This window comes from Typopeltis vanoorti, chromosome 12 (genome assembly GCF_054136105.1).
Source record: "Typopeltis vanoorti isolate ZY-2024b chromosome 12, IOZ_Tvanoo_1.0, whole genome shotgun sequence".
NCBI classification, from domain to species: domain Eukaryota; kingdom Metazoa; phylum Arthropoda; class Arachnida; order Uropygi; family Thelyphonidae; genus Typopeltis; species Typopeltis vanoorti.
The window spans coordinates 77940226-77968103 of record NC_143560.1 but is presented as its reverse complement, the minus strand read 5'-3'; the positions used below and the strand labels follow the sequence as shown (position 1 = coordinate 77968103).

At 35.4% G+C, this 27878-nt stretch overlaps 1 protein-coding gene across 3 annotated transcripts in view; it reads left to right on the top strand.

Annotated features, from left to right (window-relative positions):
• The window catches only part of LOC150100911 (protein VAC14 homolog), a 315351-nt gene that overhangs the window by 191523 nt on the left and 95950 nt on the right, over nt 1-27878 (top strand). For all 3 annotated transcript variants that reach the window (XR_016549127.1, XM_090401162.1, XM_090401163.1), the window contains exons 10-11: nt 5433-5498; nt 25323-25552. Coding sequence is in view for 2 of the 3 variants with exons in the window: in XM_090401162.1 (XP_090257288.1) it covers nt 5433-5498; nt 25323-25552 (296 nt within the window). In the remaining variant the exon portion in view is untranslated. The remainder of the gene's footprint in view (nt 1-5432; nt 5499-25322; nt 25553-27878) is intronic.

Genomic DNA, 27878 nt, shown 5'->3' with positions numbered 1-27878 from the left:
TATGATAAGGTAATGAACACATTAGATAATGGAGATTCATATATAGTGATTTTCTTGGTCTTTGCAGAGGCATTTGATAATTACTACATGACAGATTGGTGTATAATCTGCAGAAGATACGATTGGGTAACAGATTGGTTAGATTGATTGAAGATTGGCTTTTTGAAAGATATCAGCAAGTTATGTATGATGGAACAGTGTCTCTGAAAAGGAACATGACCAATGGCATGCCTCAAGGTTCTGTTCTTGGATCCTTATTGTTTAATTTATTTGTTAATGATATTTTATTTGTATTGACTGAAGATCTTCAAATGTTTGCTGGTGATGCAAAGTTACGTAGAATTATAAGGAATATTGCTGATGTTAGTTCTCTACAGGAAGATATGAATCAACTTTTAGCTTGGACAAATAAGTGGAGTCGTGGGTATAGGGTTACAAAGCTATGTACTGTATTGGTGGAGCTATACTTCAGGAAGTGGGTGAGATTCAGGATCTTGGGGTGATGGTGACTGTAGACTAAAGTTCTGAAGGCACATTGCAAATGTTGCAAAGATTACACATTGTATTGCTACTGTGATTAGAAGTACATTGACATGTTTGGATAAGGAGGTGGTGGTAGTGATAGTACCTCTATATATGGTATTGGTCTATTACAGATTGGCGCATAGGAGGAAAAGAGAGGAGATATGCTAGAGGCTTTCAAGTTAAGGGATTCTACCAGATTTAATACAGAAGGAATTATAAACAAAGTGGACATTAAGATGAGAAGAACAAGAGAGACCATCACTGGAAGTTGAATAAAGATATGGCAAAGAAGGATGTGAGGAGTACATTGCCATATCTTTATTCAACTTCCAGTGATGGTCTCTCTTGTTCTTCTCATCTTAATGTCCACTTTGTTTATAATTCCTTCTGTATGAAATCTGGTAGAATCCCTTAACTTGAAAGCCTCTAGCATATCTCCTCTCTTTTCCTCCTATCCGCCAATCTGTAATAGACCAATACCATATATAGAGGTACTATCACTACCACCACCTCCTTATCCAAACATGTCAATTTGTGAGTTGGTGAGTGGAATGCATTGCGAATACAGGGAATATAAATAACTTCATAGTTCATTATGAAAGAAATGTTGCTGGTTGAGTGGGCCTCCCATGATGAGTCTGTCTCCATGGTGGTTACTGTAATAATATGCATTTTATCACTGCCTTCTTTAATTTTGATTTATTTTATTTACACTTTTATTATTGTTTCTATTAATTCAGTCTGACTTACCTCTCAGATTTCTTATAATAAAAATTAAAGATTACACTTGATTATTATACATGCATATATCTTCTTCTGGCAAGCAAGTTTAAAAGCATCTTTCCTTTATATGCTAAAGTAGGAATGAAGAATAATTACTTCGACAATCTCTGTCCTACACGATACATTCATCTATATACAGTTTTCACCCTGTCATGTGTAGTTCTCTGCACATATAATCTCTCACAGATCAACAACTTGTTCCAGACATCATGATCTCAAACTGACATCCAAGTGCAACTCTACCACTCTGCACAAATTGGACATTACTGCTATGCAGACTGTGTCAAGTTATTTATTGTCATGGTCTTTCTTTGCAATTTACTATGGCAAAGACTTGCTTGTGATCTTCCTTTTTTTTTTTTTTTTTGTCTTCTTTTAGATTCTTTTACATAATGTTGCAATGCATTCTAGTGGGATTACTTCCCATACTGATTGCTGCCCTGAGGTCTTATCATTTTGAAGCTGGAGTACTGGAGTTATTGTGATATAATTCTGTTATGTGCCAAAAGTGGATTGTGTAATAACCATATTTTCCTTGTGCTCTGGATTTCATGCACTTGTAAGCAAGTTTTTAGAGAATGCAAGAAAATTCAAGTTATGGAATACTTCAGATGTTTGCTTTTTGTTTGCATGTACTAGGATAAATCAGTGGGAATACCTGAGCATCTAATTCTCTTGATAAGAGAGCTGTATGACAACTAAGAAGCTTCAGTAAAAATAGTATTTGGAGAAACAGACAGTGTTCGAGTGGAATAAGGAGTGCAGCAGGGTTATATAGTGTCACCCTGTCTTTTTGATATTTATAGTGAATATATTATGAGAATGGCTAACTTAGATAAAGATCCAGCTAGAATTAAGATTGGTTGCAGAAAAATAATCTAAGATATGCAGATGATATTACCCTCATAGCAGAAACTAAGGAAGATCTGAGGCAGTTGATTCTATTGGTTTAGAAGGAAGGTAACAAAGCCGACTTAATTTAAACATCAGCAAAACAAAAGTGATTGCTTCTGGCAATTTAAATGAATTTATAATAGAGAAATCATTGAATGTTATGATTTGCTAGGGTCCAGAATCAGAAATGATGGTAAATGTGAAGAGGAAATTAAAAAGCAGATAGATGTGGGGGGGGGGGGGAAGCTATGTTAAACCTGATAAAAATTATGACAAACAGAGATGTAAGGCCACAAAAATTAGAATTGTCAAAGCAAATGGTAATTCCAGTAGTGATGTATGAATGTAAAAGCTGGATTATCAAGAAGAAAGACAGAAAGCAAATTGACCCATTTGAATTATGGGTGTGGAGGAGGCTATTAAGAACCCCATGAACTGCAAGAATGACCAATAAGAAGATTTTAGAGAGTATAAAGACAGAAAGTTCTTTGGAATGCAATGATTGCTAAACAGAAGTTTATGTACTTTAGACATATTATACAAGCCGATGAATCATTGGAAAAGGCAGTTATGTTGTTGAAGATTGAGGGAAAGAAGAGGAAGACCACAAAAGAATTGGATGGAGAACATAAAAAACTTACCAACTTGAACTTATAATTGCTGAAAGATAGACAAGAGGCTGAGTAGGATGGGGAGAGCCTTTGTTCACAAGAAAACAAAGAGTCAAAAATGACTGGATGGCACATAATAATAATAATAAATAATTAGGATAAAAGCAAGAATGATTGCTTGTCAAGTATAATATAATACTGGATAGAAAATTATGATAAAAGTTGGCAATTTGAAGCAGTAGCACTTACGAAATTTGAAATGGAAAGAAATCAAGGGTGCATAGGAAACTATTAAGATTCTCAGAAGGAAAATACTATCTGTGTAAATTTCCTGATTTGGAAGAATAAATCAATTGGGAGTTAAACATATAAGTTAACTCATTAAGCATGGGCTGCATAAAAGGATAAATGATCTAGATGGACTTTTGGAAGAAGAGGCATGAGCAGTGTAAAGTACTTGCTAGAAGAGTGAGTACATAGTAAGGGAGGTAAAATCAGATTACAAGAACTTGTCTAAATAAAGCTAAAGAAAGTTCTGGAGGATTTATCACCATGTGGCAGTTAAAAGAAAGAATGATTATTATTATTATAAAAGAAAGAATGATAAATTATTGAATGAATATTTTGCCAAAGTTTGACGACCAAACAGAAATAATATGGTACCTATATTCTTTCATCTATAAGTGCATGAGTGGGATATATGAATTGTTGAAAAATCATGATGCAAATAAAGTGGTAGAATCAAATAATGGTATATCTGCCATGTGTTAAAGGAATGCACGCATGAATTGGTAATGCCTGTTGTGTGATTTGAGTCTTAGTAAAGGTTAGGTTCTGAAACATTGGAAAGTATTGCATTTTGATATTTAAATATTGTATCAATACCTCTCTCTCTCTCTCTCACTCACACACACACACACACACACACACGCGCATGCATATACGATATGGCAGACCTATAACACATCATTTCAGTACCGTGTGTAGTCAGGAGGTTGAAGTAAGAGCTTGATGTGTTTCTTGAACAGCTGGAGATTCCATGGCAAAGAACAGAGGCAGATGAAGTTAAAGGAGGAGAAAGAAGCAGAAGAAAAGTTGCTTTGGTAGGTTTGAAGCATGGAATTAAATGGATATTGACCAGTAACTGCCAGTGTTCTTACAGGCTGAAAGGAAAGTGAAGGAATGATGTTGGCTAGTTCAGCAGAGAATTATCTATAAAAATACATATAGAAAAGCCATAAGGCAAAAACAGGATGTCTATTAAAAAAAGTGATTAGAATGAATTGATAAAAGAAGAGTTAGCCAAACATGTTAAGGGAAATTTGTTTTTTTGCTGTGTGGCAAGCAGAAAGAAGAATGATGGAAAAATAACTTCAGTGAATGCAGGTGGTAGTTGTGAAGTTAATTAGTTGGTAGTTGATTTGAATACAGCATTTGGACTAGATGTATCAGCACAGCACAGATGACGATGGAATGGACAAGAAAATCAGCAGTACTCTAGCCTAGTTCAACTTAAATGTCAACATGAACACATTTCCTAATGAATGGAAGAAAGGCATGGTAATTCCATTAAACAATGGTCATGCAACTAATAGACTCTGAATTTGTCATTGAGGTACTGAAGAAGCTGGTTGCTACCTGTATCCAGAGGTTTACAGATAGCTCTGGATCCTCCATAAAAGACAGCATAGCTTTGTTAAAGGTAGGTCTTACATTCTAATCAGTATCTCTGGAGTAAAAAAAAAAAAAAAAAAATTCTTAAGGCTAAATTAGCATTAGTAGGCATAATTTAATTCCAGTCTTCTTTTACCTGCAATCTTTGGCTTGGATAAATGATATCCTATACCACTTTTTTATATCAAAGGTAAATAAAAGTTTACAGGAAAAGGAAGTAAAACTTTTTCTCTTAGGGATCTTCTTGATGGTTTATTAGTAAGCAGCATGGTTTAATCTCTGTAATGTGGAACATGCCTGAGGGTTTCTGCAGTACAAATTGTTGGCCTGGCTGGCCAGTAGTGCCTTTGCTTTCCAACTTACAGAATCCAAGTGTAGATTCTATCTTGGCGTGATGTTCATTAATGATTTTAGGTGGTAGATGATTTTCATCACATCACCATGATAAGCAGTTATGGCTTTGCTTATTGGACAGAGCCTTTGTAGCTTAGTCAATATCAATGATGTCCTTTGGTTGTAAAGAATTGTTCAAAAGAATAGGTTAGGACAGGTTGAAAGAATAGGTTCGAATCATATTTAAGATGCACCTTCATGAGTTTTTTTTTTTTTTTTTCATTTGAATGATCTTAACTGTTCTCATATGGAGGTGGCAGTTTTTCTTCTTGGAAATTTGAATTTTTCATCCTATAAAACAGACAAACTAGCCAGAAGAACATGCAGTTTACTGATATGGTACACTGGCCTCGTTGTCTTGGCTTCAGATGTAATTCTACAACAGCCATAATCACAGATGGATTTCCATTTTCTGTGCCTTATATTTTAATTTCCTTTGTAGTCTGCAACTTCTGTTGAATTTAAGTTATTACAGCATTATAGGATATTCTATAATACATCCATCTTGTAATAAGATTTCAACAAAATTAATTAATGCTGATTTACTTTCAGATATTTCGTCATGTAGAAGAAATTTTCCCAGTTCTTTTGGAAACTCTTTCAGATCCTTCAGATGAGGTATAAAAATTATATTTTTATAATTTCTAATGTAATTATTACATTAAGATATTGGGACACGTAGGTGAAACCAAACTAGAATATTCAGTAAAAATAATTTTTTAATAAAACTAGCCAATCACTCAGGTGACTTGAGTGAACTTCAAGCATGCATTGTAATAAGGTGGAAGTGAAAATATTTCCATTTTCGGGTGATTAACCACATAAAAAAAAAAGACAGGTATATTACAATCAATGTGGATATTTAAATATTCATAGTGAAGAATTTATGGGAACACAGCACATGTGTTAGAATAATTACTTTACTTATAATATTCAACGTTCAACCTCTGTGTTGAGGTCATCAGGAAAACATATGTACAGGACACAAGCTACATGACACTACATAAAAGTAAGTTAAAACTAAATGCTTTGTTAATCATTTACTCTAGCTGACCTCTGGTGAAAAAAAATATATACAAAATTAATTCACAAAATAAAATAAACTTTTCATACATATCAGTACAATAATATACAGATGGAACTACATTAAACAATTTCTAAAGTCCTCTCATATTAGGTTTTTTTTTCTGATTGGGGTTGTTCTGGATGCTATATGGGTTGAAGGTGGGTCCTCCAAATTCTTGGAATAATTAATCCATCATTTTTGTTTAGACTTGGATGATGTTTCAGCATTTCACAGGCTTTGAACTTTCTTTCAAACCAGGTTTTGGTGCGGTGTGGAGACTTTGTCTTTCCAGTCAATTCTGTGACATGTTTGAAGCATGTGGTCTGACAGGCCTGTTTTACCAGAGTGGAGTAATTTAATGGGGATCCACAGATGGGATGCTGCATACTTACTTGGTGTTATTATACTGGAGAAAGTAAAGGATCTTGGTGTGATTTTGTATTCATCTTTACTTATTGGGATTGTGCACTCTGTTTCCCTATGTAAGGTAAGTTGCAGGTGCACTGAATTTTGTAAACCCTGGGTGGGCAAGGTATGGAAGAGGATCTTTGGATGAACTAAGTAAATTTCTTAGTTTTGCAGATTTGAAGGTTGCCTTAATATTGTAAACAATAGAAACTGAAAACCATAATGCTGTTCCTTTTCCAGACACACTTGTCACGCGTCTTCCCTCAGGCTGCCTCTCCTTCACGGTCTACTGCAAACCTACACACACAAGCCAATTCAAACCACCATCCAACACAAAAACTAGGGGTCATCAGCACCCTCACAGAGCCCTAACAATTTGCTCCAATGAACAGGCTCTGAACAACGAATATGAAATTATTATCCAAATATTCGTAAAAAAAAAAATGGCTATAAAAAAAAAACAGTTCAAGATCCTCCACAAAAATACTATTAAAATCAAAAAAGATTACAAGCATGCCATAGTCATACCATACATTAGTGCATATCAGATAAAATAGAACACTACACAAATACAATATTAAGGCAACCTTCAAACCTCCTGCAAAGCTCAGCTCATCCAAAGATCCACTTCCATACCTTGCCCATTCAAGGGTTTACAAAATTCAGTGCACCTGCAACCTACCTTACATAGTGGAAACAGGGTGCACCATCCCAATAAGAAAAGATGAACACAAATGCCACATTAAATTCCTCCACTATGATAGAACAGACCTGTCAGACCATGCAGTTCAAATATGTCACAGAATTAATTGAAAAGTCACCAAGTCCCTAAGACCACACCAAAACCTGGTTTGAAAGAAAGTTCAAAGAAGCTTGTGAAATGCTGAAACGTTATTTAAATCTAAACAAGAATGATAGGGGTGCTTAAGGGTCAAAGCTGTATAACTGAGAGGAGACCTCCACATAGCCTTTAAAGGAATGCGGAGAACCGACCAGGGTTTCTGACCTAATTTCCAATCCTCACCTTCTCGTGGTGCACCCTGTTGGGTATCTACTTTGATACTGAATGAACGAGGATGGGCTGACAATTTGGGATTTAGCCGACCAAATTGTATTCTTATTGGTTGAACCAAAATATAGAATGATGGTACAACATGACAAAATTTCATGCCGGCTGGGGCGTCGCCCAGTTAAACAAGGCCCCCGTTGTTTTTGCCAGGGAACCAGGGCGAACAGCGAAAAGTCAGCTACTGGAACAAATCTGAAAACAAACACCAACGCAACATCACCAGAGTTAAAGATCGGTACTATCAACGTAAGAAGCCTGAATGGCAAAGAAATGGAGCTAGCTGAGGAATTAGATAAGTACCAGATCGACATAATAGGGGTGACTGAAACAAAAAAGACCAAAACTGGTGAGATCTTTCTGAGCAATAAATACAAAATGTTATATTCAGGCAATGACAATCAAGGAAAAGAAGGAGTAGCCATAGTATTCAACACAAAATACGAGGCTAATCTTCTTGAATGGCAGTCAGTCTCAAGTAGAGTAATGTGGGCAAATATGAGAATGGGGAACTGGACAATGAGACTTATTTGTGCCTATGGTCCCACAGAAGGTTCTACTAAAGTAAAAGTGGAGGAATTTTTTGAGGCTTTAGAAAAAGCAACTGACACAATGAAAAAGGAAAAGTTGGTCCTTGTTGGGGATCTAAATAGCAGAGTAGGAAATGATTGTGAGACATACAAAAATATTTTGGGAAAATTTGGAGAAAAGAGCAAAGCTAATAATAATGGCAAATATCTGTTGGATTTCTGCTCAGGACATGGACTGGTTATTACTAACACCATGTTCCAATATAAAAATGTGCACAAATTCACATGGAGAGAAGAGGCTAGGAATAAGAAAAGTCTCATTGACTATGTTATTGTTGATAGTGATGTTTTTTCTCTCTGGTGCAGGACACCAGAGTGTACAGAGGATTTGAAATTGGAAGTGATCACTATTTAGTCTTGAGCAGGATAAAATTGAATTTCATATTGAAAAGAATAACATGTAAGAAAGTTTTAAAGCGAATAAAAGTTGAGCAGCTCTCAGATGTGAAATACACAAAGATTATTGAAAAGAAAATTAGAGAGTTTGAGAACAGGAATCAAACCTTGGAGATTCAGTGGCAAACTCTGAAGAAAACATTGATTGATTCTGCCAGAGAGGCATGTGGTGAGGTTGTGTACAAGGATAAAAAAATCAGAACTCCCTGGTGGACACAGGAAGTTAAAGAGGCAGTGAAGGAAAAGAAGAAAGCATATCAAAAGTTCCTGGCAAATAAGTCAGCTTTTACTCTTACAGAATACAGAGACAAATGTAAGAAAGCTAAACAGTGTGTAAAACTAGCTAAACAAAAGTCATGGGAGGACTTTGGCAAGAATATAGAAAATAAATATCAAGAAGGTGGCAAAATATTCTGGAGGTTGTTGAAGAAGCTTAGGAATGGAGGAAAGAGTGCTGTAAAAGGAGTTAAAGATGATAAAGGTGACATGAAAACAGGAGAAAAAGATATTTTTGAAGTATGGAGTAATTACTTTGAAAAACTGCTAAATGAAACAAGCAGTGATGACAGCACAGTGATAAAAAAAAAACACTGACCAGGCATGCAGTCAGGAATACATATCCATACTTGAAGTAGAAAAAGCCATCAAAGGCTTGAAATGTGGAAAGGCAGCAGGAGTAGATGATATTCGACCAGAAATGCCGAAGTATGGTGGTATAAAATTCTTACAGTGGCTGCCCTGCATAGTTCAGAAAGCCTGGACAGAGGGACGAATTCCTGATGATTGGAGTAGAGCTCTCATAGTACCCATATATAAAAAGGGAAATAAAACTGCATGTGAGAATTACAGAGGTATTTCCCTACTGAGTGTTCCTGGCAAGATCTATGCAAGTATACTTGAGAAACAGTTGAGAAGAATTGTGGAAGAAAAGCTTGGTGGAGAACAAGCTGGATTCAGGCCAAATAGAGGCTGTCAGGATCAGATCTTCACTTTACGACAAATAGTGGAGAAAGCATGGGAATATAACAAAGATCTGTATTTAAGTTTTGTCGATTTGGAAAAGGCATATGACAAGGTGCCAAGAGAGAAGCTATTCAATACGCTGCAGTTATATGGTGTCAATGGGGCATTATATCAAGCAATACCTAGTCTTTGAGTTGTAAATCAGCAGTTAGAATTGAAGGAAGTACAGGAAGATGGTTTAATGTTAAATCTGGTGTGAGACAAGGATGCACATTATCCCCTCTGTTATTCATCATCTATATGGACCACATTATGAAGGAATGTGGTATTAAACCTGATATCAAAATTGGAGATGTTAATGTCAGCTCTTTGCTTTATGCGGATGATGTTATACTTCTAAATAAATCCGCTACAAGTCTGCAAGATTCTCTGACTAAATTGAATAGCTGTTGTAATAGATATGGTATGAAGGTCAGCAATAAAAAGACAAAGACCATGAAAATAGGCAGAATCATTGAAAATGTCAACTGTGTTGTGAATGGAGAACCTGTGGAAGAAGTAAAACATTTCAGCTACTTAGGCACGATTTTTAGTGAAGATGGTAAATTAAATATAGAAATAGACAACAGAATCAGCAAAGCTGGTATGGTGGGAAGTCAATTGAATAAATTCATATGGAATAAGAAAGAAATTAGTCAGAACACTAAATTAGCTGTATACAAGACAGTGTTGAAACCAGTTTTAACTTATGGATCTGAGAGCTGGGTCAGAAGTAAAATACGTGACCAAAGACTAGAGACCGCAGATATGAGAGTCCTGAGAAAGATTATAGGCATGAACAGATGGCATCAATGGCAATATCATTTTAAAAATGAGGATATTAGGAAAGAACTTGACATTGTCAGCATCCAGGAATGCGTTAGCAGAGCTAATCTCAGGTGGTATGGTCACTTAAATAGAATGGGCGAGGAAAGATTAGCAAAACAAGCCAGGTTGACAGGAAAACGACCCAGAGGAAGACCAAGATATAGGTGGATTGATACGGTACTAAGTGCCTTAGACTATAGAAATATGAGATCTGATAATGTTGGAGTCTTGACAAGTAACAGACTGATCTGGAGGAAAATTGTAGGTAGGAAGTTTGTAATGATGTAATTTTTTCATGTTGTACTGTCATGTCCTGTACACCCCTTGAGGGTAAATGGCAGGAATTTGATGATGATGACAAGAATGATGGATTAACAAGAATTTGGAGGACCCATCATCAACTTGTATAGCATCCAGAACAATCCTAAACAGAAGAAAACTTTGAGAGGACTTTAGAAATTGTTTGATGTAGTTCTGGTATAAAACTTTTGATTTATCATCTGTATGTTATTATACTGATATGTGTGAAAAGTTTATTTTATTTAGTAATTTTTTTTCATACCAGAGGTCAGGCTAGGGTAAATGATTAACAAAGCATTTAGTTTCATCTTACTTTTATGTAGTGTCATGTAGCTTGTGTCCTGCACTTATGTATGTTTTCCTGATGATGACCTCAATACAGTGGTCGAATTGTCAAATATTATTTTCTTAATTATAAGTAAAGTAATTATTCTAGCACGTGTGTTGTGTCTCCTTAAATTCATTATGATTGCTGACCACCATGTAACTTTAAAAGAAATAAATATTCATATATCATTTAATATTTATTAAGTTCTTTACACACACACACACTCTCTTATGTATACTATCATACCAAAAGTCATGGAACATTGAACTTGACAGCTCACTCAGAAGTTATTCTGGTGTTGTATACCAAATGATGAATAGACTAAAGAGAGTTAACAGCATTTCAGAATGAATGGCATCCATTTGTCATTTGAGGAAAATGTCTATATGTTCTCTTGTTCACTTACTAAGTTCTCAGTGCATATTTGGCAGTGTACTAAAGAAATAGAAGTACAGCAATCCCTCAATTAGTGCACCTAATGCGTTCTTTAAAACAGGTGCACTAATCGAATACAAGAACCTATGGTAAAATGTATAATTTGTTCCTCAAATTTCTTTTTTGAACCTTAATTTTTTTATGAAAGAATTAAGGTATGTCTCAGGGCCTAGTTAAAGGAAAACCATGAAGCTGAAAGACAATAAAACATATTCAGAATATAAATTTAATTATTCTTCTTTTTAATAAAGAATTGAGCTAATGTAGTTTGGCTGGCATTTTGTTTCTTTTTTTTCATACAACCGATGGTATGGTCCTGTTGCCTCTTCTACTCTTCTGCAAATTTTACTGCTTCCCTCTAAGCATTGCTGCTTAAAAACTTTGATTGTACGAAAAATGTTTTCGAACTGGTTCTGTGAAATCTCTTTTGGCTGACTATTAGTGGTTAAATTTTATTCATATTCTTCGGGATCTTCCCACTGTGCATCTAAATTGAGCAGGTTGGAATCACTCAATTCTTCAGAATGAGATTTAATTAACTCTTGGACGTTATCATTGAAGGTGAGAAAGAAATGAAGGATGTACGAATTGGTCGCCAACATGCGAAATCACGTGCTTTATAGATAGAATTTCCCAACTGTTATACAAGCAAAATAGTTACCACTTTAAAAACTACAATGACCATAAAAGAGAAGTTAATTTTCCGATGTGTAATAATAAACAACTCATCCCAGAAGATGGATTGATTACCCTATTATCGGAATGGATTCTCCTTTTTGTGACATGTGCAGAAGTGTCGAAGGGTCTCGAATCTGTGAGCGTACTATAGCAGATGACATAAATTTTGGCGGTAAAAATTTGTAACATAGTATACATAGTGTACGTGGAAGTAGTGTAGTATGCCATTAAAAATAACTTTGTAAAATGTTTTAAATTGGTAACTAAATTATTTCATTCTGGTGAGTGATTTTTTAAAATAGACATAATGTATAAATAGAAAATTTTTTAAATCTGTAACATTTTATTTTTAAGATGTATATAGGCACAATAATTGAATTTGGGTATCGAAAAAAAATGACGCACTAATTGAGGGATTACTGTATACAGATTATACAGTATCCAAGATATGACTTGATTGGCTTGAAATACTGATTAATTGGAGTCAGTGCTCACTGACAGTACTGGCTACCTTAAGTTACTGTTATTAGTGACTGCAAGCAAGCCCATAAATTTTTCACACCATCTCAGGAGCGACATACATTAATTTTTGCAGAAGCATTAAAAGTCTTTGTAAAGAACAATGAATACATGTCATTGATTGGCATGGACCAAAAATGTGGAGCAGTGGAAATAAATTCTGCTGATTGATGATACATGCTCTTTTAATCACATTTGGACATTTAGGACTTTTACCTTAGTACTTTTGAAGTCTGGTGTTGCGTTCATATATCTCTGATATTGATATATCGAGGCATTTATTTAACTTTATCCTTTCCTACTTCAGCCGCTATATCAAATTCTATCGCATGTACCTCTTTGTTAAGTAGGTTGCGCCATTGTTATGTGATCTTCATTAATATTAATCTTAACATTATATCTCGCTTCTCTTATACCTTTTCTTACGTAATTTAACCTTTTAAGGGCCACCAGAAATTACTTGTTCCCTGAATTCCATGAGTTATCCTGGTTACTCAGGCAAAATTTATTTTTTATCTGCGCCAGTTGGGCCTTAAAGTTAGAGATAAACTCAGCCTTTAGGGTAATCATAGAATATCAGGTGCCACTAATAATGTTAATTGAATTCTTAGAAGCCTTGGGTTCTCTGGCTTATTTTATTTTTATTTGCAGTCGTGCCGTACTATTTTCAATTGGGGTATTCCCGCACAAACACGCACGATCACAGGTTCGAAGTTTTATGAAGGGTCAGGGTCAGTCATCATGATCAGAAACACATGTAAGGAATCAAAATATTTATTAAACTCATCATATAATGCCATACAAGTTAAAGTAGTTATCAAATCTAATTTAAACTTCTACCATTCTTTCACTCTCTCACTCTTAAAACCATTATGCATTGACCTCAAAATGTTCAATTCAATAACTCAGCATATAATACATTCTTAATTACAACTCAATTGGACATTTAGGCATTTTAGCATATAAATAATCTCTCTCGGATTAATTGCGACAGAATCTCTATCTAATTGAAAGTTCTTAAAGTTCATTTCAAAAGCATAGTCATTTATATAAATCTTAGTTCTTCACTCTTTCTTCCATTACAAGTTTTAAGTTGCATTCTCTTAACACTGTTAGTCAATTCTCAAAAGGGAACAAGTGCGAGTAATTATCTATTCTTTATCGATTTTCTTCCGTCCCTCCTTTGTTTCGATTCTGGTTGTCTCGATCTTATCGCCACGTGGGTTACACGTGCTCGCCTGAGCTGGGCGCTATCTCTCTGCTAAGGTTTTACGTCGATGACCTTCTCATTACGCCCACAGTTGATCTTGCCGGAATCTGCTGCGGTGTCATGCCGGATCCTATCATAAGTCAGCCCTCAAAAATGAGAGCTGAATTGCGATGAACTCTTGGAGCACACGAAGAGAAATGCAGGAACAAGAAAAAACAAGGTGATTTACTTCCGTGTCGCGGGTTTTATACGCTCCCCTAGAACGCCACCTTTCCGAGTTTGAATTTCTCTTATCGTCTCTCCCATTGGTCTCAGGCTGGGTGACTTCAGCGATCAACATATGGGACTTCTTGTTTCCGGGAACGTATGCGTCATGATGCCTTCTTAGATGTGATGCCCACGGGTGCTTACGCTGCTCTTATAGTATTAGGGCGATCTTTGCCCTATGTTGCTGAATAATACGCATTCTTTCATTTACAATATTTCACTAATGATTTCTCTCATATCTGCTCCTTTTGCTGAATTACATTCATGTTAGACATATGGATACATTAATTTAAATTCACATAATTCACAGTTTATCATACAAGATGTTACAAAAAAAAGACATAGTTACACTGCGCTAAAAGATAAGTATGCATATATATTTTTTGTTAATTGTTAGATTCTGGAATGGTGACATCATGTAAAATTTGAAGTCGCCTATTTCAGATCTAACACTGGAAGTCTACCTCCAAACTTCTATGGGTATTTGACTGCAAACAGTTTGAACTATGCTGTTGGAACAATCATGCTATCAACCAGACAAAGCATTAATGTCAGCTGATACTTGTCAAGCGACACATTTTATTTAAAACTTCCTTTAGATTTTTTAGTTATTGAAAAATTAATTATAGAATAGATCTGCACTTATCCATGATAGCATGGTAACCAAAATATAAAAGTAAAAAATAATAATCAAAATTAAAAAAGAGTGAATCATGCTCCCTGAGGACTGTTTACCTACCTCTGGGGATATGCATATCACACTTTGGGAAACACTGTTCTAGAGAATGATATTTATCCTGTGCTGCGATTTTACTATACTGGTCCTTACAGCACAATAATATCAATGTCACAAAGCAATGACTGTGAACACTTTTATAATATAGGATTTTAGTGTATAGTATTGAAGATAAAACATAGATTGAGTTAAAATGCAGAATTAATCCATAGTCAGTATGGTGCTGTTCATTAGTGTAACTTATTAATTCTTTAAACGAGGAATATATGAGGCCTGATACAGAAAAAACAAGACTGTGCCTGTATCTCTTTTTATTTAACAAATTCAGAAAATCAACTACGATCTCCTTCAATAGTTCTCTTCTGAGTTGACATACAGTGCTGCCAACGTTCAAAGCAATTCTGCAGATCATTTTAAGAAAGGCTGTTGAGGATTTTTGCTTTCACATCTTCTACCAACAAAAACTGGGTTCCCCTGAGCACCGACTTGATCTTTGGGAAGGGGTAGAAGTTGCAGTGAGCCAGGTCTGGTGAATAGGGTGAGTGCTCAAGCACAGTGATGTTGTGATTAGCTAAAAACTGCTTCACAGACAAAGCATTGTGGGCTGGTGTGTCATCTTGGTGCAAAATCCAAGATGACATGCCATTCTGGTTGTTTCCTTCTCACGCATTTGCGCAATTTCGTCAAGACTTCAAGGTAATACTGCTGATTTACCATCTGCCATTACAATACCATGGATATCGAAGAAAACGATCGATATGGCCTTGAACTTTTTTTGGTCTTGGAGATGTTGCTGACTTCCACTGAAGTGATTGTTGCTTGGTTTCTGTGTCATACATAAATATCCAAGTTTCCTCACAAGTAAGTACCGAATCCACAAATCTCGTTCATCCTTAAAGCGTTGCAGAAGGTCCAAACACAGTTCTTTTTGACATTCTTTTTGTTCATCTGACATTTTTGGAACCATTTTTGCACAAACCTTTTTCATGTTCAGTTCTTCCATTAAAATGTGTAAAACACTTTCCCTGTCCAAATGAACTTTCTCGGCTACCGTTTGAACACCCAACCTTCTGACTTTATGAATCACATCTTGCACTTTTTTTTAATGTTGTCATTGGTAACTGCTGTGCATGGGCGGCCCGAGTGATCATCTTTCACACTTTCTCTGTCTTCCGAAAATCGTTTGTGCCATTCAAAAACGCATGCACGAGACATGCACTCTTCACCGTAAGCCTCAGCCAATAATTGAAAAGTTTCCGTCATCACGAATTTCTTCAGTTTCACAAGAAACTTGATGTTAACCTGCTGTTTACTCTTGCATTCCAACATTTTCCGACTGAGGGTAAGAAAAAATCTATATTTGAACATGCGTCCACTCGTACTGAGTAAAGGGATGCAGTTGAGCCTTGTCTCATGGTGACAGGTTAGAACATGCTCTATAACCATCTCTTTGTTTCTCCCCTCCCACTTTCCGTTCCCGAGCTATAGGGTTAGTCTCGTTTTTTTTTGTGTCGGACCTCGTATCATGACACCGCTATTTTTCTGCAAGAAGTGTTCCATGATGATTGAAGCAATTATGGCAAAGGCGTACCAAATGTTATTTAATTTCTTTCCATAAAGAATGATATTTTATTTATATTGCATGTGTCTTGTGACCTTTAGTATCATAGTGTGCATGTATACATATATATCAATCCTGCATGATAAAGACTGCAGTAACACATTAGTTCAGTATGTGGACAAAATTGTCATGTGGAATTACTGCCAAGAATAGAAGGTATCTGGTGATATTCCACCTTTGGATCAATGCTATTCATTTTATTTGAGATTGCATGTGGATTGAAAGGATATTCAGCTGTTTTTTGATATTGCAAAGTTGGAGAGAGAGAGAGATGTGATAAAAATATGTAAACGATAGTATCAAGTTATAATAAGAAATGGTGATATTAAGTCTCTTCAGGATGATTCAAATAGGCAAGTAGCTTGGGTAGAATGAAATCTGTTTTTATGAAAAATTTGACTAATATTGCTTAGGCTGTCTCATCATTCAAATCAAAACAAACGTACAAAATGTTAAGGTGAAACAGCAATGGAATACTACAGATGTGTCATGCAGTATACTGGTTGGTTGCCACTTTGAGTGATAGTTGCATTATTAGATCATCATCATCAAATTCCTGCCATGTACCCTCAAGGGGTGTACAGGATATGATAGTACTACATGAAAAAAATTACATCATTATTAACTTCCTATCTACAATTTTCCTCCAAATCAGTCTGATACTTGTCAAGACTCCAACATTATCAGATCTTATATTTCTATCGTCCAAGGCACTTTGTACCGTATCAATCCACCTATATCTTGGTCTTCCTCTGGGTCGTTTTGCTGCCAACCTGGCAGAGAACTCTTGTTTTGCTAATCTTCCTTTCCCCATTCTGTTTAAGTGACCATACCACCTGAGATTAGCTCTGCTAACGCATTCCTGGATGCTGACAATATCAGGTTCTTTCCTAATATCCTCATTTTTAATATGATATTGCCATTGATGCCATCTGTTCACGCATCTAATCTTTCTCAGGACTCTCATATCTGTGGTCTCTAGTCATTGATCAAGTGTTTTACTTCTGACCCAGCTCTCAGATCCATAAGTTAAAACTGGTTTAAACACTGTCTTGTATACAGCTAATTTAGTGTTCCGACTAATTTATCTCTTATTCCATATGAATTTATTCAATTGACTTCCAACCATACCAGCTTTGCTGATTCTGTTGTCTATTTCTATATTTAATTTACCATCATCACTAAAAATCGTGCTTAAGTAGCTGAAATGTTTTACTTGTTCTACAGGTTCTCCATTCACAACACAGTTGACATTTTCAATGATTCTGCCTATTTTCATTGTCTTTGTCTTTTTATTGCTGATCTTCATACCATATCTATTACAACAGTTATTCAATTTAGTCAGAGAATCTTGCAGACTTGTAGTGGATTTATTTAGAAGTATAACATCGTCCGCATAAAGCAAAGAGCAGACATTAACATCTCCAATTTTGATATCATGTTTAATACCACTTTCCTTCATAATGTGATCCATATAGATAATGAATAACAGAGGGGATAATGTGCATCCTTGTCTCACACCAGATTTAACATTAAACCATCTTCCTGTACTTCCTTCAATTCTAACTGCGGATTTACAACTCAAAGACTAAGTATTGCTTCATATAATGTCCCATTGATACCGTATAACTGTAGCATATTGAATAGCTTCTCTCTTGGCACCTTGTCATATGCCTTTTCCAAATCGACAAAACTTAAATACAGATCTTTGTTATATTCCCACGCTTTCTCGACTATTTGTCGTAAAGTGAAGATCTGATCCTGACAGCCTCTATTTGGCCTGAATCCAGCTTGTTCTCCACCAAGCTTTTCTTCCACAATTCTTCTCAACTGTTTCTCAAGTATACTTGCATAGATCTTGCCAGGAACACTCAGTAGGGAAATACCTCTGTCATTCTCACATTCAGTTTTATTTCCCTTTTTATATATGGGTACTATGAGAGCTCTACTCCAATCATCGGGAATTCGTCCCTCTATCCAGGCTTTCTGAACTATGCAGGGCAGCCACTGTAAGACTTTTATACCACCATACTTCAGCATTTCTGGTCGAATATCATCTACTCTTGCTGCCTTTCCACATTTCAAGCCTTTGATGGCTTTTTCTACTTCAAGTATGGATATGTATTCTTGACTGCATGCCTGGTCATTGTTTTTTTACCATTGTGCTGTCATCACTACTTGTTTCATTTAGTAGTTTTTCAAAGTAATTACTCCATAGTTCAAGGATATCCTTTTCTCCTGTTTTCATGTCATCTTTATCATCTCTAACTCCTTTTACAGCACTCTTTCCTCCATTTCTGAGCTTCTTCAACAACATCCAGAATATTTTGCCACCTTCTTGATATTTATTTTCTATATTCTTGCCAAAGTTTTCCCATGACTTTTGTTTAGCTAGTTTTACATAGTGTTTAGCATTCTTGCATTTGTCTCTGTATTCTCTAAGAGCACAAACCAACTTATTTGACAGGAACTTTTGATATGCTTTCTTCTTTTCCTTCATTGCCTCTTTAACTTCCTGTGTCCACCAGGCAGTTCTGATTTTTTATATTTCCTTGCAGACAACCTCACCACATGCCTCTCTCTAGCTGAATCAATCGGGGTTTTCTTCAGAGTTTGCCACTGAATCTCCAAGATTTGATTCCTGTTCTCAAACTCTTTCGTTTTTTCTTCAGTAATCTTTGTGTATTTTAGTGTCTACAGTTCACATCTGAGAGCTGCTCAACCTTTATTTGCTTTAAAACTTTCTTACATGTTATTCTTTTCAATATGAAATTTAATTTTATCCTGCTCAAGACTAAATAGTGATCACTTCCAATTTCAAATCCTCTGTACACTCTGGTGTCCTGAACCACGGAGAAAACATCACTATCAACAATAACATAGTCAATGAGACTTTTCTTATTCCTTGCCTCTTCTCTCCATGTGAATTTGTGCACATTTTTATGTTGGAACATGGTGTTAGTAATAACCAGTCCATGTCCTGAGCAGAAATCCAACAGATATTTGCCATTATTATTATTAGCTTTGCTCTTTTCTCCAAAGTTTCCCAAAATATTTTTGTATGTCTCGCAATCATTTCCTACTCTGCTATATATATCCCCAACAAGGACCAACTTTTCCTTTTTCATTGTGTCAGTTGCTATTTCTAAAACCTCAGAAAATTCCCCCTCTTCTACTTTAGTAGAATCTTCTGTGGGACCATAGGCACAAATTAGTCTCGTTGTCCAGTTCCCCATTCTCATATTTGCCCGCATTACTCTACTTGAGACTGCCTGCCATTTAATAAGATTAGCATCGTATTTTGTGTTGAATACTATGGCTACTCCTTCTTTTCCTTGATTGTCATTGCCTGAATATAACATTTTGTATTTATTGCTCAGAAAGATCTCGCCAGTTTTTGTCTTTTTTGTTTGTCACCCCAATTATGTCGATCTGGTACTTATCTAATTCCTCAGCTAGCTCCATTTCTTTGCCATTCAGGCTTCTTATGTTGATAATACCGATCTTGAACTCTTGTGATGTTGAGTTGGGGTTTGTTTTCAGATTTGTTCCAGTAGCTGACTTTTTGCTGTTCGCCCTGGTTCCCTGGCGAAAACAACGGGGGCCTTGTTTAACCGGGTGAACCCCAGCCGGCTTGAAATTTTGTTATGTTGTACCATAATTTTTTATTTTGGTTTAACCAATAAGAATACACTTTGTTCGGCTAAATCCCAAATTGCCAGCCCATCGTTGTTCGTTCAGTATCCAAGCAGATACCCAACATGGTGCACCACGAGAAGGTGAGGATTGGATATAAGGTCAGAAGCCCTGGTCAGTTCTCCGCATTCCTTTAAAGGCTATGTGGAGGTCTCCTCTCAGTTATACAGCTTTGACCCTTAAGCACCCTGCATTATTAGATGTAAAATGAAAACCAGTTAATGAATGAATGAATGAATTAATTAAAAGTAAATAAAAACATGTTGGAATCCCCCCCCCTTTGGTTAGACCATAATAAATTTAGATTTATCCTTTATCTAAGCGTAAGCAAACAAAGTTTGCGCTTGAAGTAACTTCAAGTGCAAACTTTGTTTGCTTACGCTTAGATAAAGGATAAATCTAAATTTATTATAGTCTAACCAAGGGGGCGAAAAACTTCCAACATCTTTCTCTAAATCCAGAGTAATTTAATAATAAGGTGGTACACCTTTTGGCAACTTGCATAGTTAAATATGACTTCTCCATTGCTTCTGCCTTAGTATCACTACTTCTGGGTCTGGCTCTCACTGACGAGACCTCAATAAAGGTCGAAACTGGTCTTTATAGTGGATCGTCCTTTAATGCATAGCATTATACATGTCTGCAAGGAGATATGCTTTGCATTATAGGAGATACTGAAACAAGGAGTGATGAGAGCTTGGTCCACCTTTACCAGGAGTTGACTGAGTCCTGAAGATACTTCAGGTGCAAACTTTGTTTGCTTACACTTGGATAAAGGATTAAACTAAATTTATTATAAATAAAAACATCTAGTCAGAGATTTGTTTTTTAGATTACATTCTGGTAAGTGATATTAGAAGGTTCAGAACATGAGGTATTCTATCTTAAAGCCTTAATATAAGTTAATTGCATTCTGTAGTATGTTATATGTCTAATTTTTGATGTTGTTTGTACACTAATTGAAAATGTTTGGGGTAAACAATAAATAGTAATATTTTAACTAATACAGCAAACGAAACTTTATTTTCAGCCAATCTTGTAGCTGTCAAATGGGCCAAGTGAAAAGTAGTTTTAAGCATAGAATGGAATAATAAGTTATTGAAAGTTTATTTTTCACTTGGTTACACTATAATAAATTTAGTTTAATCCTTTATCCAAGTGTGAGCAAACAAAGTTTGCACCTGAAAATATCTTCAGGTCTGAGGTAAGGTAGTACAGCACCGGGCAACTCGCAGCAAAGGTGGATCAAGCTCTCAACTCCTTGTCTCAGTGTCTCCCATGATGCACAGCACATCTCCTTGTGGATATGTATACTGCTATGCATTAGGGGGGGGGGAGCACTACCCATACTGATTTCAACCTTTATTGAAGTCTCGTCAGTGGGAGCCAGGCCCAGAGTTGAGATACTAAAGCAGTAGCAATAGGAGAGGTCATCCTTACCTATAGGAGTTGCCCGGTGTTGTACTGCCTTACCTCAGTCCTGAAGATATTTTCAGGCGCAAACTTTGTTTGCTCACACTTGGATAAAGGATTAAACTAAATTTATTATAATATGTTAAATTCGTGTATCATGAAAACATTATAACAAAGTTTGTGAGTTGTATATATTTAAAGTATTATTGATTACAATGTCTGAAGTTGTGGGCCATTCCATCAAGTGAAATCAGACTGCTGAAGCTGCAGAATTTTTTATTCTGATGAGAGCAGCCTCCAGTACAGCTTTTCAAGAAACTTTTGAAATTACTCATACCCAAACATCATTAATTTGCTATAAGTTTTGCAACCTCTCATGTACAGAGTGATATGTATAATTGTGTGTTGTTTTGTATTTTTATGTAAAACGTTTTATGCAGTGAAGAAATATTACTGAGTTCTTCGTTGAAGGCTATTTTGAGGGTAAAATATTTAAAACTTTAAAGTTAATAAGTTATATATTAATTTATATTTTTGCCCTCTTCCTCATTATGTGAAGGTGAACTCCAGCTTGCAAACTTGTATTTTCAGAAATCTGTTTCTGAAATATAAATTACCTATATGCTAAGGTAGTCAAAATGAATAATTTGAAAAGAATCAGATTAATTAAACACAATACAAAATAACTACATCGATATCCTTTTTGTTTCCTTCATCAAAAGAAGTAAAGTACAGTATACATAAGTTGGTACATGACTGATGTAGTTATTTTGTATTGATTATATATTTTTGAGCCTCTGTAGCTCTGTATAGACGAATTCCTTTGGTCGGAAAGACCTGGTTTGATTCCCATCCAAGATGTGAGGAACCTTTATCTGGTCTCTTTCGGTTAAATCACCAGTCTCATATGGAGGTAGAGGATTTTTTCACCCAGAAACTCTGGGTTTTTTGTCCCTCAGAACAGGCAAATCAGCTCCACGAACATACACACATACGGATTACAGTCATAAATACTTGCCCTTAGGGGATGCAGCAGAGGGGGTGGTGAGCCGGCTGCATCAATTCTTCTTAAACCTGTCACTAGGGGACTCAACCCATCCTAAGGGACAGATGAGAAGGAGAAAGAAGATATATTTTTACAATAAAAGTCTGTTGCAAAAATACATTATTTGAAAAGAAATAATTTTCTTTTGTTTGTAGCAGTGTAGAAAAACTACGTTTTTTTTTTTTTTTTTAATCCAAATCATTAAATAGTGTTCTATTTCTTCAATGATGATATTTAATTTTTACTAATCACAGACCTTTTAAAAGTGCTGCAATTAATGAAATGATTGTTGTCATAAACGCAACCAACTGAATCAAGTGATTTGCTGCTTTGAGGCCACTTAATTAGGTCCAGTTTAGGTTTTTAATTTTTTTTGTTTATTTTTTATTTTTCCACTTTTAGCACTATCACAATCAATTACATCTTGGTTTATTTTTCATATTTTAAGATTAATATAAAAAGTGGTTCAGTTTTTTCCTGTTACCTTTGAAATATGAAATTTGTAATTTAAAAAAATTGCCATATTCACTTAGTGTATTCCAAGCATGTGAAGTACTTTCCTTTTCTATTTGAGTTTTGATCTTTGTCATGACCTCTAAATGCTAGTCCTAATCGACTTATTAATTTTATAGTCGATATTATACTTCTCAATACTTCATTCCAATAACTCTCTTCATGTTCTCTCTCTCTCTGCTGCAATAAATTAGTATCGATTCTGTTTAAAGTTGAAAATGCTTTATATAAAATACACATACATGACATATGTTCTTTTGAAAGTTCATGTCAGACAAAGTTTGTAGTAATAGTTTTTCAGTTTTGGAGCTCATGGCTGGCAGGTCCATTACCTGTTTAATCTGCCTCTGGATAGACCATAATATGGTAATTTGCTAAGAAGAGCTCAATGGCATACACCATTAAATGCCTTGGAAAATCAAGTGCAACCCTCTGAGAGTCTCTAAACTTTTACATGGTCCAAAGGTTGATAAGGTTAGTGAGGAAGTCTGTAGAACAAGAATGTCAGAATCCATATTGGTAATCACTAATTAACTAATAGGTCTCCAGGTAGTGAAGAAGCTGGTTGTTGATGACCTTCATCATCACTTTTGAAAGTATTCAAGTGAGGGCAATAGGACATTTGGATGTGCCAGTGCAAAAAACTTTCAGTACTATTGGTCTAATTGGCTAAGAGGATATTATCTCTCTCCCCCCCACATCCCCAAACAGGCTTTGGTTTGAATTCCATTGTGAAGTGGATGTGTGTGAATATCATTAAGTGGGCAGTAATGATCTCACTCAGTGATTTTCATCACTAAGTATGAGACCACTACTACTTTGATAACTGAGATATGCTACAAAATAGAATTACATAAATTCCCACCTGAAACCTAATATACAGATATCTTAACTGGATGACAATAGCTACAGAGGAGTTACAATTCCAGTGTCAGAGAGCATTTTAGAATATATATATATATATATATATATATATATCTTCTTTGCTTCAAGGATTAGGCATTTGGCTATCTTAGCCTCATGTCCTGTGGACATGAGGTTAAGATAACTATGTCATATTCAAAGTATAAGTCTTAGATATCTTCAATTTTTTCTTCCCAAATAAGTTTGAATATTTCTTTTAGGCATGCTGTGGATAATTTTGAAGATATTGTCTCACCTTGTCTTATGCCTCTGTGTTTCCATGGTGGAGATGTTCCCATTGAAATGAATAATTGCTTTTGCATTGGTGTATGCTGATTTAATAGTTCTGACATATGACTCCTCCACTTGCTGGTTTTGTAGCACTTTTTTAAGTATTGCACAAATTTTTACGAAATCAAAGGCTTTCTTTTGGTTGTGCAAAGACTAGAGTTGCAAAGAGCCTACGAACCAAGACTTTTGTAAACACTTTGTAAGCCATTGATAGATAAATATTAATATATAAAACAAAACTTACTGGATCCATTTGTCTCTAGAGGGTCATTTACATTGAGGTGCTTTCATTTCCACTAGGCAGCTTTCATTATACAGATTCACATGTAGAGCAAATGAAACTTAGTTTCAGAAATCCCAGGTAATGATGTTTATATTTTTATTCATTTCCACTAAACTGATGCTTGCAGTTTTCAATGTTCAACAGTTGAATGTTATTCACGAAAAACAATAAATGAAATTGGAAGTAGTTGAATCCACAAAAGATTTGTTTCATATTATAAATTGATGGTGATTTGCTTGGTGCCTCAGTGGGTACCACAATCATTTGTATTGCAAAGTGGTATGATTTCAAAGTTTGGATCTGAAATTGAAGCAGTAATGATGCTAATATAAATAGGTGTTCACAAGAGGAGGCTCTCATTGCATTGCCTACCTTGCACAGTACTGCTGTTACAGCATTTCACTAACAGGATAAATAGTTGTTTCTACATGATTACCTGATGTATGTGGGATTGATGGTGTATGCATGAGATTTTGCTCTTAAGATTTGTAAGTATAGAGATCTTTCCATAGTAATTTTTCCATAGTTCCACATTATTTTTCAGACAATTTTATCCCTTTCATATACGAATTTTCACAGTAGAATGTGAAGATGGACAACAGCAACCTTATCAGACAGTTTGGAGATTGGTCCTTCTTAACAGTATCACTGTTGTGGTGAATTTAAGAAAAATATACTTAATTTTCTTTTCCATATTCTAGTCTTAGAAATGAAGTTTTATGAAGTCCCACTATCAATAGATAGTGGGACTCCATATAGTGTTGTGTATAGATGGTTTAATTATGATTGCCTGTTACAGTTTTCTAAATCATCCTGTTTAATTAGAATATAATATATCCATTTTTCAGGTTGTTCTACTGGATTTGAAAGTACTTGCAAAAATAACATCATCTCCAATGGGTATAAAACAGAGAAATCAACTAGTAGATGTTTGTTGTATTCCTAGTCCTGTAAAAGATATGGTAAAACAGTCATCCCACACAATGAATAATTATTTCACAAAATTTATAATATCACTTCTTCATCTTTTCAGCACAAACAGTCAACTTCTTGAAGATAGGGGATCTTTTATTATAAGGTATATATTTTTTATTTTGTCTTCCAGATATTTATGATATATTACAGCTATCTAAGTATAAGCATTATTTATATATTGCAAGTATGAGATATCTAAGATATTACTTACTTGTGCAAATTTCAAATTAATGTAATTACATATGAACACTGATAAAATTTGATGTAGGTACTGAGTGTGTGTTGTGAAAATGACTATGCCTGACATCTGTTTTCCTGTTCTTAATACTTCTAGCACAGGTGAATAGGTACAACAATCAATCTCCAGGCTTATATATATCCTTGCATCCCTGCATGCATTAGACTGTCTAGGAGAAATTAGTGTCTATATATATATATAAGCCTGGAGATTGATTATTGTACCTATTCACCTGTGCTAGAGGTATCAAGGACAGAAGAACAGTTTTCATATTGTAGTATTGATGAATGACTTTTGACCATAGATTATTGGCATTAGTGAAATATAGCTGGTGAACAAGAATATATTCATAGTAATAAAATGTGAAAGGTATAGTATTTTCAGGGAAGTGAAATGGGAGATGGAAAGAGTTAGGGGATAATTTGTTAGACTCACAATTAAGTGAGTCTAACAAACATGAAAGTGCCAATAGTCTCAAGATGTATAGTTAAGGCTGTTTGGTGTGAGTTACAGGCAAAAGTATTATTATTACTCCTCTCAGAACATCCTATAGACTAGGATGTTCTGAGAGGAGGTTATAAAGGGCATTTAGCAAGTAATCATTATTGGTGATTTGAATTATTGGGACATAGAAAGGGCAGGAAAAAATTGCATTAGAAAAACTAAAGGAATTTTATATAGTTATATTGAGAGATAATCACCTTAGACATTATGTAATGGATGGAACTCAAGGTCTGAGGGTATTAGACCTTGTGATCAGAAAATTTCTCTGTAAAAGAGATAGCCATCTTACTGCAAATTAAAAATAATGATCAGGCAATTCTGACTAGAATGTGGATAAGTGCAAGGATATTGAAGTTAAGAAGGGATATATTTGGAACCACAGAACAGCAAATTATGGTAAACTTAGGGGGCAGATTGAAGCTGTGCCACAGTCCCAGAATTTCATGGAAAAAATGCCAGCAGTGCCTAAAACAAAACTGTGCTGGTTAACTCACATGAGAAAAATTAACGAGACTGACATTTTTAATATCAACTCCACACATGAGAAATCACAAAACCTGAATACAGTAGTCCATGTGCAGACTACTACATATATTTAGGAAAAAAGAAGGAATTGTGTGTTTTAGATTACATTCTGGTAAGTGATATTAGAAGGTTCAGAACATGAGGTATTCTATCTTAAAGCCTTAATATAAGTTAATTGTATTCTGTAATATGTTATGTCTAATTTTTGATGTTGTTTGTATACTAATTGAAAATGTTTGGAGTAAACAATAATCAGTAATATTTTAACTGATACAACAAACGAAACTTTATTTTCAGCCAATCTTGTAGCTGTCAAGTGGGCCAAGAGAAAAGTAGTTTTAAGCATAGAATGGAATAATAAGTCATTGAAAGTTTATTTTTCACTTGGTTACACTATAATAAATTTAGTTTAATCCTTTATCCAAGTGTGAGCAAACAAAGTTTGCGTCTGAAAATATCTTCAGGTCTGAGGTAAGGTAGTACAACACCAGGCAGCTTGCAGCAAAGGTGGATCAAGCTCTCAACTCCTTGTCTCAGTATCTCCCATAATGCACAGCACATCTCCTTGCAGACATGTATACTGCTATGCATTAAGGGGGGGGGTACTACCCATACTGGTTTCGACCTTTATTGAAGTCTCGTCAGTGGGAGCCAGGCCCAGAGTGGAGATGCTAAGGCGAAGCAATAGGAAAGGTCATCCTTCCCTATAGGAGTTGCCCGGTGTTGTACTACCTTACCTCAGTCCTGAAGATATTTTCAGGTGCAAACTTTGTTTGCTCACACTTGGATAAAGGATTAAACTAAATTTATTATAGTCTAACCAAGTGAAAAATAAACTTTCAACATCTTTCTCTAAATCCAGAGTAATTTAATAATAAGGTGGCACACCTTTTGGCATCTCCTATAGGTAAGAATGACCTCTCCTATTGCTTCTGCCTTAGTATCTCCAATCTGGGCCTGGCTCCCACTGACAAGATCTCAAGAAATGTCGAATCCGGAATGTGGATAAGTGCAAGGATATTTAAGTTAAGAAGAGATATATTTGGAACCACAGAACAGCAAATTATGGTAAACTTAGGAAGCAGATTGAAGCTGTGCCACAGTCCCTGAAATTTCATGGAAAAAATGCCATCAGTGCCTAAAACAAAACTGTGCTGGTTAA